The sequence below is a fragment of the Lepidochelys olivacea genome (genome assembly GCF_965140295.1).
Source record: "Lepidochelys olivacea isolate rLepOli2 genome assembly, chromosome: 7".
Taxonomy (NCBI): domain Eukaryota; kingdom Metazoa; phylum Chordata; order Testudines; family Cheloniidae; genus Lepidochelys; species Lepidochelys olivacea.
This window is the reverse complement of record NC_140417.1, coordinates 123,081,004-123,095,826: the sequence shown is the minus strand read 5'-3', so window position 1 is coordinate 123,095,826 and position 14,823 is coordinate 123,081,004. Positions and strand designations below refer to the sequence as shown.

General features: G+C 66.1%; 1 protein-coding gene across 9 annotated transcripts in view; it reads right to left on the bottom strand.

Annotated features, from left to right (window-relative positions):
- Positions 1 to 1,555: 1,555 nt before the first annotated feature.
- Positions 1,556 to 14,823, bottom strand: part of SEMA4G (semaphorin 4G) — a 131,008-nt gene continuing 117,740 nt past the window's right edge. For 6 of the 9 annotated variants that reach the window (XM_084633647.1, XM_084633641.1, XM_084633649.1 and 3 more), the window contains exons 13-17: positions 12,843 to 12,997; positions 12,048 to 12,109; positions 9,937 to 11,106; positions 8,393 to 8,637; positions 1,556 to 6,758 (exon numbers count right to left, since the gene is read on the bottom strand). In XM_084633647.1, coding sequence (XP_084489773.1) covers positions 10,265 to 11,106; positions 12,048 to 12,109; positions 12,843 to 12,997 — 1,059 coding nt within the window. In that variant the 3' untranslated portion in view covers positions 1,556 to 6,758; positions 8,393 to 8,637; positions 9,937 to 10,264. The remainder of the gene's footprint in view (positions 6,759 to 8,392; positions 8,638 to 9,936; positions 11,107 to 12,047; positions 12,110 to 12,842; positions 12,998 to 14,823) is intronic. The other 3 variants (XM_084633644.1, XM_084633642.1, XM_084633643.1) reach the window with 3 other exon arrangements.

Below are 14,823 nucleotides of genomic sequence, written 5' to 3'. Positions count from 1 at the left end.
CTGCCCCTCCAAGGGCGGGGGCTTGCCCGTGCCGGCGTTGGGCCAAAGGGTGATGGGCCAGGAGAGGGGCCTTTCTTGAGCCTGGTCTCAGCCTGGCCAACCCTTAGGGTTCAAAGATCACGAGGCTGGCTTAAAACCATCAGCCTCTGAAAACTCCCCTTGTGCCAGAAGGGGCCGATGGCTGCCGGCTGCGGGAGTCTTGGGCCCAACCCATCCCAGCCGTCGGGAAAGCCACGGTGCGGCCAAGCACCCTGCTCAGCAGACAGCACCTCACGCCCCTTCATGGGGATAGACCAGCTGCAGGCGCTGGCTGGGCCACCCGCAGTAACAGACTGTGGGTGCGTCCGCACTGAGCCCCGCGGGCTAAGGCCAGTCCCTGGAGGGCAGTTGGAGACTGTGGGTGTGGGTGTGGCAGCTGTGAGTGTGTCCCCGATGGGAAGCAGACCATGGCTTTTTGGGCACAGAGCTGGTAGAAGGGCAGGCGTGGGGGTTTCTTAGACAGGGACTGGCCAGCTGCTGTTCACTTGTCCAGAGAAGCAGGCCGGGGTCACTATACAAGTTTACACCAAGAACACCCTGATTCATATGGTCGCTGTCTCAGTGTAATGGAAGCAACTCAGTGAACCTCTGGATTTTGACCCCCCAGGTGGGATAAAAGGGGCACCCCTAATACATTCAAGGGGTGTTTTCTTTGCCTTTTGGCTTCGGCCCTTTCAGTCACATTTGGGTCCCGTTTTCGATGAGAGTCTCTCCTAATCACGGGACTCCTGGAGCTGGGGCTTTAGGAGAAGCACCAAATATGAACATTGGCAACGCTGTTCCGGTGAACCTTTGTGCACTAGGAGCTGAGCGGAGGCCACTACCCATGGCACGAGGGCCACCAGCCAGGTGGTAACAGATCCCAGCCATTCCAGAGAAAACGCCCAACCCAATTCTGTGCATGGAGCTCCCAGCAGCTGAGGGGCAGTTGGGCTGGGATCCTGCTTCCCTCTCCTGACCCCAAGCCTCACACCTAGAACTCCCCTCAGCATCAGAGCAGAGCCGTACACCTTGGGCTGGGTTCAGCCTATGAGGTCAAAGAAGCCAGATACCACGGTGATGGGCACAGTCTCAGAATCTGAATAGGAGGGAGGTGCCAGCTGGTGCCCAGATCCTCAGCTGGTGCTAATCAGCACAATTCCAGTGAGGACAACGCAGCTGAGCCCGTCTCCACCAGCAGAGTTCACTGTCATTGTTAACCCTTGAACCTACCGAGGGCACTTAGACATTATAGTGCCGGGGGCTCATACCAGTAGCTAAGAGCCACATACTGCCCTCTTATACTGTAGCAGAGACGGTCCAATGGACCCACATGGGGTGACCCCGGGGCTGTCCCAGTACAATGGCCAGAGAGAGCTCTCTGACGCCAAATGGGTTCCCTGGTTTGAATCTGGAGGGTCTGCAGTGCCCTAATGAACGGTGCCTCTTTACCCTCGCAGCTCTGCCCCCACCTCAGCGGTGCCGCACACTAGCAGAGAATGGACCCCCGAGGCCAGATTCACACCACACTGGCTCATTCAGACAGATCTAGGTTTATTGAGCAGCTAGGGGCAGAGGCAACCAGACGCAAGGTGCTGTACGCTGCTGCTTTGACTGTCCATGGTGGAATGTCACTGAGGACAAGGCAGGCTGCTGGGCAGCCAGGTTGGTACATAGGGTTTAGATCAAGCCATCCTGGAGACAAGGTGCTTCCATTATGCAGGGCTCCAGCCCTGCTCCTTCCCAGGGGATCAGCCACGGATTCAGCCCCGGCCACGCTGATTCCTCCCTCCCTTTCCCATTCCAGGAACCGGGTGCCAAGGCTGGCCGACAATCTGCCCTGGAGCAGGGCTCGAGAACTCCCCTGGCACGCAAACACAGCCCTGGGTCTGTGCTGTGCTCCCCGAGCCATGCTGACCGGGGCCTTTCCCAGGCATGGCTGGGGAATGGGCAAGGCCCAGCAATGCTGAGGTGCGGGGTACAGCACCAGCCTTACCAACCCCGCAGCAACAGCCTGGGACGGCTACAGCAGCACCTGGGGCCACTGCTGTCAGATCACCAGTCGGCTCGCTCTACATTTCTACCACGCTGTCCCAATGCTGGAAACCTCCCTCCCCGCACCTCCCAACAGCAGGGAGGGAGAAATTACCCTTGCTTTATGGAGGGGAAACTGAGGCTCAGAGAGGAAAGGTGACTTGCCCAAGGTCAGCCAGTGAGTCAGTGGCAGAGCTGGGAATAGGCCCCAGGCATCCTGACTTCCAGTCCCCTCCCCGAGCTGGGAATAGGACCTGACTCACAATCTGCTGCTCCTATCACTGACCCAGACACCCTCCCACTTGAAATATTTTCCACACGAGGGACGTTCTGTACACGTCTCTCCTCCCCTCCTTCCGCCCCCCATTCCCATGCACTGAGCCTGGCATAGCCAGGTCTAGGATGGCCGGCAGCATGGCAGGCCAGCGGGGGACAGCCTGAGCCACGCAGACTCAGCGACATTATTGCCCCAGGCAAAGCACCACCCAGCCCTTCCTCCACTCATCTGGGGCAGCGCATCCCCTGGAGCTCACAGAGATCCACATCAGCAGGGCAGGGCCTGGGGGTGCCAGTGAGGGAACCCTCGAAGAGCGCAGCCTTCCCCTGTGATTGTATGGAGAGGCAGGCAGGAGGGCGATGCGGAGGTGGGGAGCCCCATCGCCTGGGCCATTTAAAGCTAGAGCAGGCGTGTGCTCAGAGACCACAGGAGCGGGCAGCCTGGCAGCCCCTCACAGGCCTGGCGCAGTTGCTTCGGGGGGGGGGGACCTGTCGTGCCCTGGCCAGACAGAAGAACCACCTCTGTTGCTCACTTCCATGAGGAACCACGGCCTGCCCCCAACTCCAGCTCTCCAACCCCAGGGCTGTGGTCCGCGTGCTCGGGGTGCCCGCTCCACGCAGAGGGAGAGGTGGGGGGCAGGAAGGCAGACGCTGCTTGATGCTGCCCCTGATGCTGCAAACGAGGACTGGGGGAGGATGCACGGGACATCCACAGCTCCCATCTGCCTCTAGGGGCTGGCCCACAGGCTAAGAGCCAGCTTGTTTGCTCTGCCAGAGCTACCTGCCCTGGTGGCACCGGGCCCGAGCGGTGGGGAGAGGAAGATCCACCCACCCTGAGAGCTCGCCCACAGCCGTGGGGGTGTTTGCCCAGCAGACCTGTCTGCATACACCTCCGCTGCTCTGGTTACAAGGTGATGGGTGCAGGGGGGGGATGCTTGTTCGGGAGCTGTCTGCTTCCAGCCACAGCAGGGTTTCGAAGCGGCTTCATGGGTGGTCTCTCCCCTCCTCCGCAGAACGCCAGGGCAGCCTGGTAACGGAGCGAAGGCCAAAGTCAATTAGCCGGGGAGAGCTGGTGCCGAACTCCCACGGCGAGATGGCCTGCGAAGCCTCCCGAGGAGGAGAGCGGGCCGGGGCTCTGCCAGCCTGTGGGAACGGTGCCCCGAGGGACTCAGAGCCAGCCCCATCGCTTGGGCCCCTTCCCACCGCGCTGGCTGGGCAGGGGGCGTGGTGCGGCCGGTCTGGTCTCTCAGTGGCTGTGATGTTCAGGAGACGCCGCGGTAACTCGCGCTGCCTAGCGGGTTGGCCAGATACCACCAGAGCCGGGGGTGTGCGCGTGGCCTTGGCCAGGCAGTCTCTCTCTCTCTCTCGCCAGGACGCTCGGGGCCATCGGCCGGCGGCCGCTCCGGGGCCGACTGTCCCTGCGCTTGAAGCGACGGCCGTCGCCCGCCGTTCCCAAGCCGCGCTGGAGGCCCGGGCGCCGAGTGCTCGCTAGCGAACCAGTCACTTCGCACGGCGCGGCGGCTCTGCCGGGGGTGAAGCCGCGGCTGAGCGGGGACGGAGGGAGGAGGCGGTGGACAGGCGGAGGCGTAATGACAGGCGGAGCAGGGGGGCCGGTCTCTGGCGTGCGTCGCACACCCGCACGCTCCGGGGGTCCGTGGCTGGGATAAACCCAGGCGGCGTGCACAGGTCTTCGGCACCGGCGGGGGCCAGAACTCGCAGCCTGTGCTCCCCAAGCACCCCCTGCAAGGGGGTCCCCGTGGCGGCAGGCGTGCTCGCGAGCAGGTACGGTCGCGTGGCGGGTCTGCCATGCCAGCGCGCGGAGCTGGGCGTGTGCACCCCCCCCCCACGTACGCCCACAGCAGGGCCTGTCACGATGCCCTGCCCTGCCCAGCTCCATAGGCAGGGGGCGCTGGGGTGGGAAAGACCCAGGCGGCAGGCAAGGGAAGCCAAGGGGAGCTGGAATCCGGGACCAGCACCTGCTCCCAGTTACACCAAAGTTACCCGAGCACCTGCACTGGGACAGGGCACAGGATGGGGCCCTCCCCTGGCTGTGAGGACGAAGGAGGCTGTTTGGCCACATCACCCGGCCCCCTCACCTGCCCCGTCCTCTGTGCTGAGCCTGGCTCCTGGGGTCTTGGTCCCCAACGGCCGGGGGGGCCTGGCAATGGGAGGGCACTGCCACAGGCAAGGGGTGACCCCCACACGCACCACTCCACGGCCACGCTGCCGTGACCACCCACACGCACCACTCACGGCCACGCTGCCGTGACCCCGACACGCACCACTCCACGGCCACGCTGCCGTGACCACCCACACGCACCACTCCACGGCCACGCTGCCGTGAACCCCCACACGCACCACTCACGGCCACGCTGCCGTGACCCCCACACGCACCACTCCACGGCCACGCTGCCGTGACCCCCACACGCACCACTCCACGGCCACGCTGCCGTGAACCCCCACACGCACCACTCACGGCCACGCTGCCGTGACCCCCACACGGACCACTCCACGGCCACGCTGCCGTGACCCCCACACGCACCACTCCACGGCCACGCTGCCGTGACCCCCACACGCACCACTCCACGGCCACGCTGCCGTGAACCCCCAGACGCACCACTCACGGCCACGCTGCCGTGAACCCCACACGCACCACTCCACGGCCACGCTGCCGTGACCACCCACACGCACCACTCCACGGCCACGCTGCCGTGACCACCCACACGCACCACTCACGGCCACGCTGCCGTGACCACCTACACGGACCACTCCACGGCCACGCTGCCGTGACCCCCACACGCACCACTCCACGGCCACGCTGCCGTGACCCCCACACGCACCACTCCACGGCCACGCTGCCGTGACCCCCACACGCACCACTCCACGGCCACGCTGCCGTGACCCCCACACGCACCACTCCACGGCCACGCTGCCGTGAACCCCACACGCACCACTCCACGGCCACGCTGCCGTGAACCCCACACGCACCACTCCACGGCCACGCTGCCGTGAACCCCCACACGCACCACTAACGGCCACGCTGCCGTGAACCCCACACGCACCACTCACGGCCACGCTGCCGTGAACCCCACACGCACCACTCACGGCCACGCTGCCGTGAACCCCACACGCACCACTCCACGGCCACGCTGCCGTGACCACCCACACGCACCTCTCACGGCCACGCTGCCGTGACCACCTACACGGACCACTCCACAGCCACGCTGCCGTGACCCCCACACGCACCACTCCATGGCCACGCTGCCGTGAACCCCCACACGCACCACTCACGGCCACGCGGCCGTGAACCCCCACACGCACCACTCCATGGCCACGCTGCCGTGAACCCCCACACGCACCACTCCATGGCCACGCTGCCGTGAACCCCCACACGCACCACTCACGGCCACGCTGCCGTGAACCCCACACGCACCACTCCACGGCCACGCTGCCATGACCCCGACACGCACCACTCCACGGCCACGCTGCCGTGACCCCCACACGCACCACTCCACGGCCACGCTGCCGTGAACCCCAGACGCACCACTCCACGGCCACGCTGCTGTGACCCCGACACGCACCACTCCACGGCCACGCTGCCGTGACCACCCACATGTACCACTCCACGGCCACGCTGCCGTGACCCCCACACGTACCACTCCACGGCCACGCTGCCGTGACCCCCACATGCACCACTCCACGGCTACGCTGCCGTGACCATCCACACGGACCACTCCACGGCCACGCTGCCGTGACCCCCATATGTACCACTCCACAGCCACGCTGCCGTGACCACCCACACGTACCACTCCACGGCCACGCTGCCATGACCACCCACACGGACCACTCCACGGCCACGCTGCCGTGACCACCCACATGGACCAGTCCACGGCCACGCTGCCGTGACCCCCATACGTACCACTCCACGGCCATGCTGCCGTGACCACCCACACGGACCAGTCCACGGCCACGCTGCCGTGACCCCCATACGTACCACTCCACGGCCATGCTGCCGTGACCACCCACACGGACCAGTCCACGGCCACGCTGCCGTGACCCCCATACGTACCACTCCACGGCCACGCTGCCGTGAGCCCCTACACGTATCACTCCATGGCTACGCTGCCGTGACCACCCACACGGACCACTCCACGGCCACGCTGCCGTGACCCTACACATGTACCCCTACGCACTCACTCTGCAGGGCCTGTCTGCCCACTCTCTGCCCCACAACCTGGCTGCAGCCTGGCATCGCTAGGATAGCTCCGGGCTACTCTTGCTGGCGATGGAGGGGCCAGGCACAGCTCGCTCCCCACCACGTCAGGCTGTGTTGAAAGCCGGCGTCCCCCAGCCCTGCGCTCCGGCCTGTGGCGGTGGAGCCAGCCCCTTCACGGCCACGTCGGCGTTCTGCACAGACTAACGGGCTCCTGCTGAGAGACAGACAAGGGCTTGTGTAAGGCATTTGCACAGAATGTGCAGCAGGGTCCCCAGCCCCAGCTACACCCCCCTGCACCCCCTGAGCTGAGACATCCCCTGCATCCCCCAAGCAGAACAGGGATGCCCCCTTGCACCCCCTAAGCAGAGCGGGACACCCCCTGCACTGGGAAATGCCGTTCAGTTCCGCCCGTAAAACCAGCTGGGTTCACCAGTTCCAGCTCCAGGGCCCGGTCTGGCCCCAGCCCTTCTCCTCAGGAGCCGGGTTCGGGCTGTGGCACCGGACCCTCGCCATCAGCTGCCAGTTCCTGGCTGGCTGGGCACGTCCTGACAGTGCTGCCCTGACACCACCCTGGCCCCCGTGCCCCGTCGCCGGTGCCTTTCCCTCTCCATTATTTCTGCACCCCCCCCCCCGCCACGCCGGACACGGCCTGCCAAACCTGTCCCTCCCCCTGCCTGTGGGATGGGCACCGACGCCAGGAGGCGGGCAGTGGGAAGCCGGCAGGGGCGGGTGGGAGAGAAGCCGACAGCCACGCCCGTGGGGGCAGCCTAAGCAGGGCCGGGGCAGGGTGTCGGGAAGTGGAGGGGAGACCCCCCCCCGGCATGCTGCCTTGCTGAGAGCAGTAGCCATGGCTGCTGGCAGGTGGCACTCTGCCCTCCGATGCAGATGGCAGAGAGTTGTCATCAGATGCCTATCACCCGGGCAGCTCAGTGCCAGCCAGGGCCCCGCGCTGCTAGGAGGTGGCTGGAGAGACGTAAAACAGCCCCTCAGCTTGCGGGCACGACAGCTCCCCTGGCAGGCGGGGGGGTGCCGGCCCTGGCGTCCCGGCCGAATTCCAGCAGGGGTGATTACATCCCCCGCCCCGGGGTCTCGTGACTGGAATCTGCAATTGGGCGGCCTGGCCTGTCCCGAATGCCGAGCGGTGCGGCCCTGCTGCTAAAGGAGGCCAGGGCCCAGGGATTTGCAAAGAGCTGTGGGGGTGGTTCCTGGAGAGGGGGGCATGCGGAGGCACGTTGCTATGGGGAGCAGCTGAGGACGGGGCCGTGGGTCTGGCTTCTGTCCCCCGAGCCACTCGGTCTGGCCCAGCCTTTCTGGCCTGGAGAAGGGGGAGCCCAGCCGCCCCGGATCAGCGATGGGACAAAGTGATTCGTTAATGGGCTGGAGGGAAAGGGCCTTGTTCAGCACAGGGCCCCGGGGGAGGCTGGGGGTCTGCAAACCCGACCTGGCCAGACCCAGCTGCAGGAGGGAGCTGGAACCAGCCCAGCTGCCCGGCCCGAGGCAGGGGGGCGCTGCGCTGGAAGGGCTCAGTGCAGCCAGGTGGGACGCGGGCTCAACCCCATCGGCAGGAGCTGGGCGACAGCCTAGCCTGGCACTGATGGGCCCCACTGCTCCCGTCTCCTCCTCCAGCCCTCGCCTTGTCCCCACTGCTCAACGGCTCCTGACCCACTCCTGTCTGGTGCCTGGACTCTGCCAGCTCCAGCTGCCTGCTCCCTTGCCCGCCCTCCACCAGTGCCACCCCGAGGTGCCCACCCCCGAGTCCCTGCAGACGGGCTCCCCTTGCCATGTGCTCAGCTCTCCAGGCAGGGACCGACCTGCCGAGCCCCTCTTCAGCGCTCGCATGGACCCTACCTTTCCAGCTCTCCTCCGCGCCGGGTTCCCCGTCTCTGTCTCTCGGCCCAGCGGGTCCCAGGGGCCATGTCTGTGGCACAGGAAATGGGGGGCACTGCATCTTCCTTCCAGGCCAGGTCCGCTTTGGGGCTGACTAGGACCACACGCTCTGCCCGGGTCCCCAGGGACGTCAAACAGACTCAGCCCAGGCTGGAAGCTGCCGCTGGCCACAGAGCCGGGGGGTGGTTTTCTGTGCCTTCCCCCATCTGCACATGCATGGTGAATTGCAGGGCCCCATGACAAACGTGGAGGGAGGGGAGAGCCATGCAAGAGTCACACTGGAGTGCATTGCTGCCCCCTCACCTGTCACCCCCAGGGCTGAGCCCAGCACCCCACGTCGGAGCAGCTCAAAGAGCTGGCAGATGGGAAACCCCCTCCTGCCATGGGGAATCCACCCCCCAAATCACCCCAAGGCATCACGCTGCCCAAGGCCACAAAGTGCTTCTCTTCTCTGCCAGTACAGACGCCAGGGCTCTGCAGGCCAACCCCTCACCACGGGCCCACCGCCCGCTGGGATGGGGAGCCCTGCCCCACGCTGGGTGTGTGGGAGGGAACTTCCTCCCCACTGAGCACCGGGAGCCAGGGAACTATGGCCCCTGGTGGGACAGATGGAGGGAGACAGAAAATAATCCCAATGTAATTTGTTCAGACTTTGAGAACTGTCCCTAAAGTGCTACCCACAGGACGGGCGGGGGAGGAAGGGGGCCGCCCTCATGGGAGAGGGGCTGGGTCACCCTGTGTGAGCCACGAAGCCACCCTGTGCCTGCTGGTCAAACCATTGGACTGCCCTGCCAGCCAGGTATCCACAGATACCCCCTGCCCCTCCAAGTGTGTCACAGGGCTCTGCACCCCCCCTATCATTGTGCACACCCCCCCGTCCTTGTGCACCCCTCATCCTGGTACACACACACACACACACACGTATTCTGTATATTGAAGCTCCAAGGTCCTTCAGCAAACAAAGCACACAGCCGTCGTCAAGCAGACTGGCCTACTGGTTCAAGCACTAGGCTGGGACCCGGGAGCTGGGGGTTCAATCCCTGCTCTGCCACAAACTCCCTGGATGAGTCACTTAGCTCTCCTCTGAACGATGGGGATGGCGCTCCCCCTCTCTCCCCCCATTGGTCTGTCTCCTCGGCTTAGACCGGGTGCCCTAGGGGGTAGGGACCGTCTGACTGTCTCCGTCCGGCCCCAGCACGACGGGGCCCCGATCTCAGCTGGGGCAGCTAGAGGCTGCTCTACCAGAACCAACCCCCCACCGGCAGCCAATGAAGTGCCCAAGCCGCAGTGCTGGGCGAGCCCCTGGCAAGCAACGGCCAAAGCATTCAGCCTGGACCTGGCGCTGGGACGCTACACGAGAGTGGGGCAGCCAGTTTCCCCCGGCGCCGTGCCCCCAGGCAAGGGCGTGGAGCCCCCTAGCAGGGAATCAGCTGAGTTCTTCAATCCCGGGGGAGAGAGGCCTTAGAAAGCAGCTCTCAGGCAGGGCTTTATTAATCGTCACCTACCTCTTCTCAGCACGCAGGGGCCAGCTCCCACCTCTCCCGCAGGAGCGGTCCGAGGCCAGCGTGCGGGCAGGCGTCTCCTCCCGCCCCACCCTGACACAGCCGCGTTTCCGGATCGTCATCTTTTATCCATAAATAGAATTCCCATTTCAATCCACGTCTCTTTACAGCAGTGTCCGAACCCAAGCAGTCCCAGCAAGGGGGATCCCGGCGCCCCGAGGCCCGGCCCCGCGCTTTGGTTCCAGAGGTAGTTTCCCGTGGGTCTGTGTAACACTGGTTGGTGGGGGGGGACGGGGACAGGGGACTGAATCCGGCCGGCGTCCGGGGGCCCCTACACGGAGCTCTCGTCCAGCTTGTCCACCAGCTGCGTGTGTTTCCGCTTCTCCAGGATCTTGCTCAGCTCCTCGGCGAAGGAGGTGGTGTACAGGGGCGAGGGGCTGGCCTCCTCCTGCTGCAGCAGCATGTAGCTGTTGCCGTTCATCTTGCGCAGCACGTTGGGCAGGGCGGCGATGCCGTTGGTGAACTCGGCCGGGAGGGGCGGGGGCGGCGGGGGGGGCGCCGGGGGCATCTCCCTGGCCGGGGAGGCCGCCGGCGGGGCCTCGCCCGGGACGATCTGCAGGCAGCCGGCCTCCCGGTCCAGCTCTTCCTCCGCGGCCTCCCGGGCCCTGCCCAGGCAGCTGGCCGAGACCGTCTGCAGCTCCACGGAGGGGGCGCGGGGGGCGCCCAGCACGTACCTGCCCTTGCGGCGCTGCAGGCAGGAGACGTGGAGCAGCACCGTGCTCAGCACCAGGCACAGCCCGCCCAGCACCGTGATGACCGCGATGTAGACGAACTTCATGTCGGGGGAGGCCTGGCGGGCGGTGCGGGGGGGCGGGGGGGCCGTGGGCGCCGCCGGCTCCTGGGGAGGCTCTGGCAGCACCGTCAGGGCGTAGGCGGCCAGCGGGGAGCGCAGGCCATTCTCCTCCCCGTAGCAGCTGTACTCCCCGCTGTGCTCCGGCAGGGCGTCCGTCACCAGCAGCCCGTCCGCCCCCAGCCGGAAGTGGCCCTGCCCGGCCGCCAGCCCCACCGTGCCGTTCACCAGCCACGTGGCCTGAGCCAGGTTGGAGCGCTGCTCGCACGGCAGCAGCACGTCGTCACCCCGCAGCACCGTCCGGTTCTTCTGCACGGGGGGCGCTGGGGGGGAGACAGGAGGGGTGGAGCTCAGCCTGCGCCCCATGGCCTGCGCCCAGAGAGCGCTCCCAGAATGTCTTGGGACTGCCCCCCCGCCCCGCCCCAGTGACTGCCATGGTAAGGCAATGGCTGAGCCCAGAGAGCGCTCCCAGAATGCCTTGGGACTGCCGCCCCCCCGCCCCAGTGACTGCCATGGTAAGGCAATGGCTGAGCCCAGAGAGCGCTCCCAGAATGCCTTGGGACTGCCCCCCCCCCCCGCCCCAGTGACTGCCATGGTAAGGCAATGACTGAGCCGTGAGAGTTCCCAGAATGCCTTGGGACTGCTCCCCCCGCCCCAGTGACTGCCATGGTAAGGCAATGGCTGAGCCGTGAGAGTTCCCAGAATGCCATGGGACTGCCGCCCCCCCGCCCCAGTGACTGCCATGGTAAGGCAATGACTGTGCCCAGAGAGCGCTCCCAGAATGCCTTGGGACTGCTCCCCCCGCCCCAGTGACTGCCATGGTAAGGCAATGGCTGAGCCGTGAGAGTTCCCAGAATGCCATGGGACTGCCGCCCCCCCGTCCCAGTGACTGCCATGGTAAGGCAATGACTGTGCCCAGAGAGCGCTCCCAGAATGCCTTGGGACTGCTCCCCCCGCCCCAGTGACTGCCATGGTAAGGCAATGGCTGAGCCGTGAGAGTTCCCAGAATGCCATGGGACTGCAGCCCCCCCCCAGCGCAGTGACTGGGCAAGGCAGGGGACACCTCCCTCCCGGGGAACAGGGGGTGAAGGTGGGGACGGTGAGGGGGCCAACGGGACGCTTCCCCTTCTCTCCTGGGCAGTGCCAGAGCAGCTGGTGCTGCCCACAGCCCCAAGGCGCCAGGGCCCAGAAGGCCCCTGTGGCTCCTTGGGGGGGAGGCTGGATGGTCCCAGCATGAGCACACAGGCCCGGGGCGGAGCCTCACCGTGAGCAGAGCCGTTCCTGCAGCCCTCCCTGCCGTGCTGCACGTCCTGGGTCAGCTGGGTCCTGTGAGGAGCAAGACGGGCCGTGTCAGCAGGGGGTTGGTGGCCAAAGGCCCCAAGAGACACGCACACGCGTGCACACGCAGCCCCGCCCGCAGACACACACATGCAGCCCCGCCCGCAGACAGTTACACACACACACACGAACACAGACTAGCTGGTCCCCAGCAGCCCAGCTCTGATCAGAGCCCAGCTAACGGTGCCATTCTGGGTGCCTTGCTGCCCGGGGGCAGCAAGGGAGCCGGGGTGAGAAGTCGGGGCTTCCTGAGCACGAGGGCCAACTCTGGGAAGGGGCCACCAGTGCCAACGAGGGGCTAAGATGGCACCGCAGAACCTCCGGGCGGTGGAGCTGGCAGGGGGGTGGTTTGCTTCGTGGGCCGGGGCGTAGGGAAATCCCAATGTTTCGGCACGCGCCCCTAGCAAAAGACACCAGGATGGGGGTTCACCCTGACAGGGTGAGCCGTCCTGCCGGGCAGCGTTGGAGGAGGCTGCGGTGCCCCCATCCGCACCTGGCTCTGGGCAGTGTTTGCACATGGCAGCGATCCAGTTCCGAGTCCAGCTGGGAGGGGATCCAGCATCACTCCAGCCCAGGCTGGAGCAGGGACGATGGCTGGGCCGGCAGCCTCTCTGACCTCATGGCCGTGTCTCACCCGGGCTGCAGGAGCTCGGTGGGGCAGGCCGCGCAGGGGCCAGGACCTCCCCACTGGGAGGCCTGGGGCAGCTCAGCGGATCCGTACCTGTCAGCAGCGCCGGCCAGCTCCCGGCAGCCCTCGCCGTCCCAGGTGCAGTAGGGGTCCCGAGCCAGGATGCAGTCATAGCAGGAGCCGTACCTGGCGCAGCTGGACAGGGGGAGCTGCAGGACTCCGCTGCCAGCCCCCACGTACACGCTTCTCTGCCAGGCAAAGAGCGGAGACCCCGGTGTTACGCGCCGGCAGAAACTCGATCACATTAAGGTGGGAACGCGCCGTCTCTCAGGGCATCGTAAGACACACCTGAACCGAGACCTAAGAGGATCTGCCCAGAAACGAGCCCCAGCCGGGCAGCAGCTCCGCTGGGCACTGTGTAGAGCGCGAGAAGACATCCAGGCCGGGAACAGGCGGCACAGAGAGAGGCAGAGACAAGCCGTGAGGAAGCCCAGTGGCCGCCTTTGGGCACAGCGGGACCCTGGGAAAGCTCCGGAGAGTTTTGGGGTCTGTTGGCTACAGAGGCTGGAAGCTGGGAAATGCCCCTTCATTCCCGGTTCTGCCCGCGTGCGGCACGGCAGGACGCGTGACTCTCCTTGTAAATAAACAGGAGTGCAGCAAACGATGCCGCCAGCTGGGATGTCCCCAGAGCCTGCGCTTTGACCAGCCGCTCGGGCTGAGAAGGGGCCACGCCGGCTTGGCGCGCCCCGGTGCCCCATCAGGCAGGCTGGGTGGCAGCATGGCTGGGAGGGGGCCGAGGTGAGCTGGGGTCTCAGGACAAAGCCAGCAACACAATCGCCCCTGGTCGGCGACCTCCAGGGGCCGAAGGGAGACAGGGCGCTGCTCTCGTCCCCTGGGTCCCGCCCCAGGCCACGCCATGGCAAGGGCTGGGTGGGAGCTCAGACAGAAGGACAGACTCTCACGGCCCTGTTAAAGCCACCTGGGAAACCCGGAGCAGAGCACGGAGCCAGCACCTGGCCTGAGCGAAGCCACAGAGCCCCCACCCCTCCCTATCCCCCCATGCAGCCGCCCAGCCTCGCTACACAAACTACCCTGCTGGAGGCTGGGGGCCCGGACTCCTGGGTTCTCCTCCCAGCTGTGTCACTGACCTATGTGTGTCCTTGGGACGGGGCTCACCCCCCAGTCGACTCACTCCCGTGGTGTTGGGGAAGCGATGGGGGCCTGGGGTTGGGTGGCACCAAAGGGATCAGTACGTTCCTGGATGCCTGGTTCCTAGGATCCGGGCTGCACCCCGTGACTGAGGAGATGGGATGGGGGTGCTACGAAGAGGGGGGTTTCCCTTCCCCCATGCAGAGACCCCAGTAACAATGGCCCTGGGGGAACAGCCCCAGGCCCTGCCCCACTGGGCTGGCGGCAGGGCCTGGCTCTGCCGTTGCTGCCTCCTCTGGCTTTCTGAGGCCTGTGCTTGGAAAGCCAGCAGGGGCACAGGGGGGCCTCCCCAGGGCCTCGGATAAGGACAGCAGGGATGGAGACCCCGAGCGGGGGGGGGCCCAGGGATGCCCCTCTCATTCAGCAGAGCCCCCTGCCCCACGTCTGTCAGCCAGTGCCTCGCCGAGGAGGGGTTAACGTTGGGGTGTGGGGAGGTGCCCTGCCCCACAGCACAGCTCTGAGCCCCTTCCCTGGGACAGGCAGGCTGGCAGGCAGCCGAGGGCACCCAGGCTCCGATAAGCTCTGGCATTCCAAGCTGGGGTCAGCCAGTGCCAGGCAGAAGTGAGGCCGCACCTCCGCCGTGGGCAGGGGGCCAGGCTGGCTAATCAGAGCCACCCTGCGGTGCTGGCAGCTCTCTGGGCGAGACGGGCCCCAGGGAGCGCCGGGCACCCACCGCCAGGCCTCTCTGCTCGGCCAGCTGCCCCAGAAGGAGTTTAAAGCGTGGCTGGGTGGGAGACAGGCTCCCAGAAAGGCTGCGGGGGCCCCATTCACTGCCGCCCTGCAGCACCAGGGCCTGGCAGCCTAGCTAACCATGCAAAGGCAGCTGTTTCTCCTGCCCCCGCCTGGGCAACTGTACAGAGGGGCA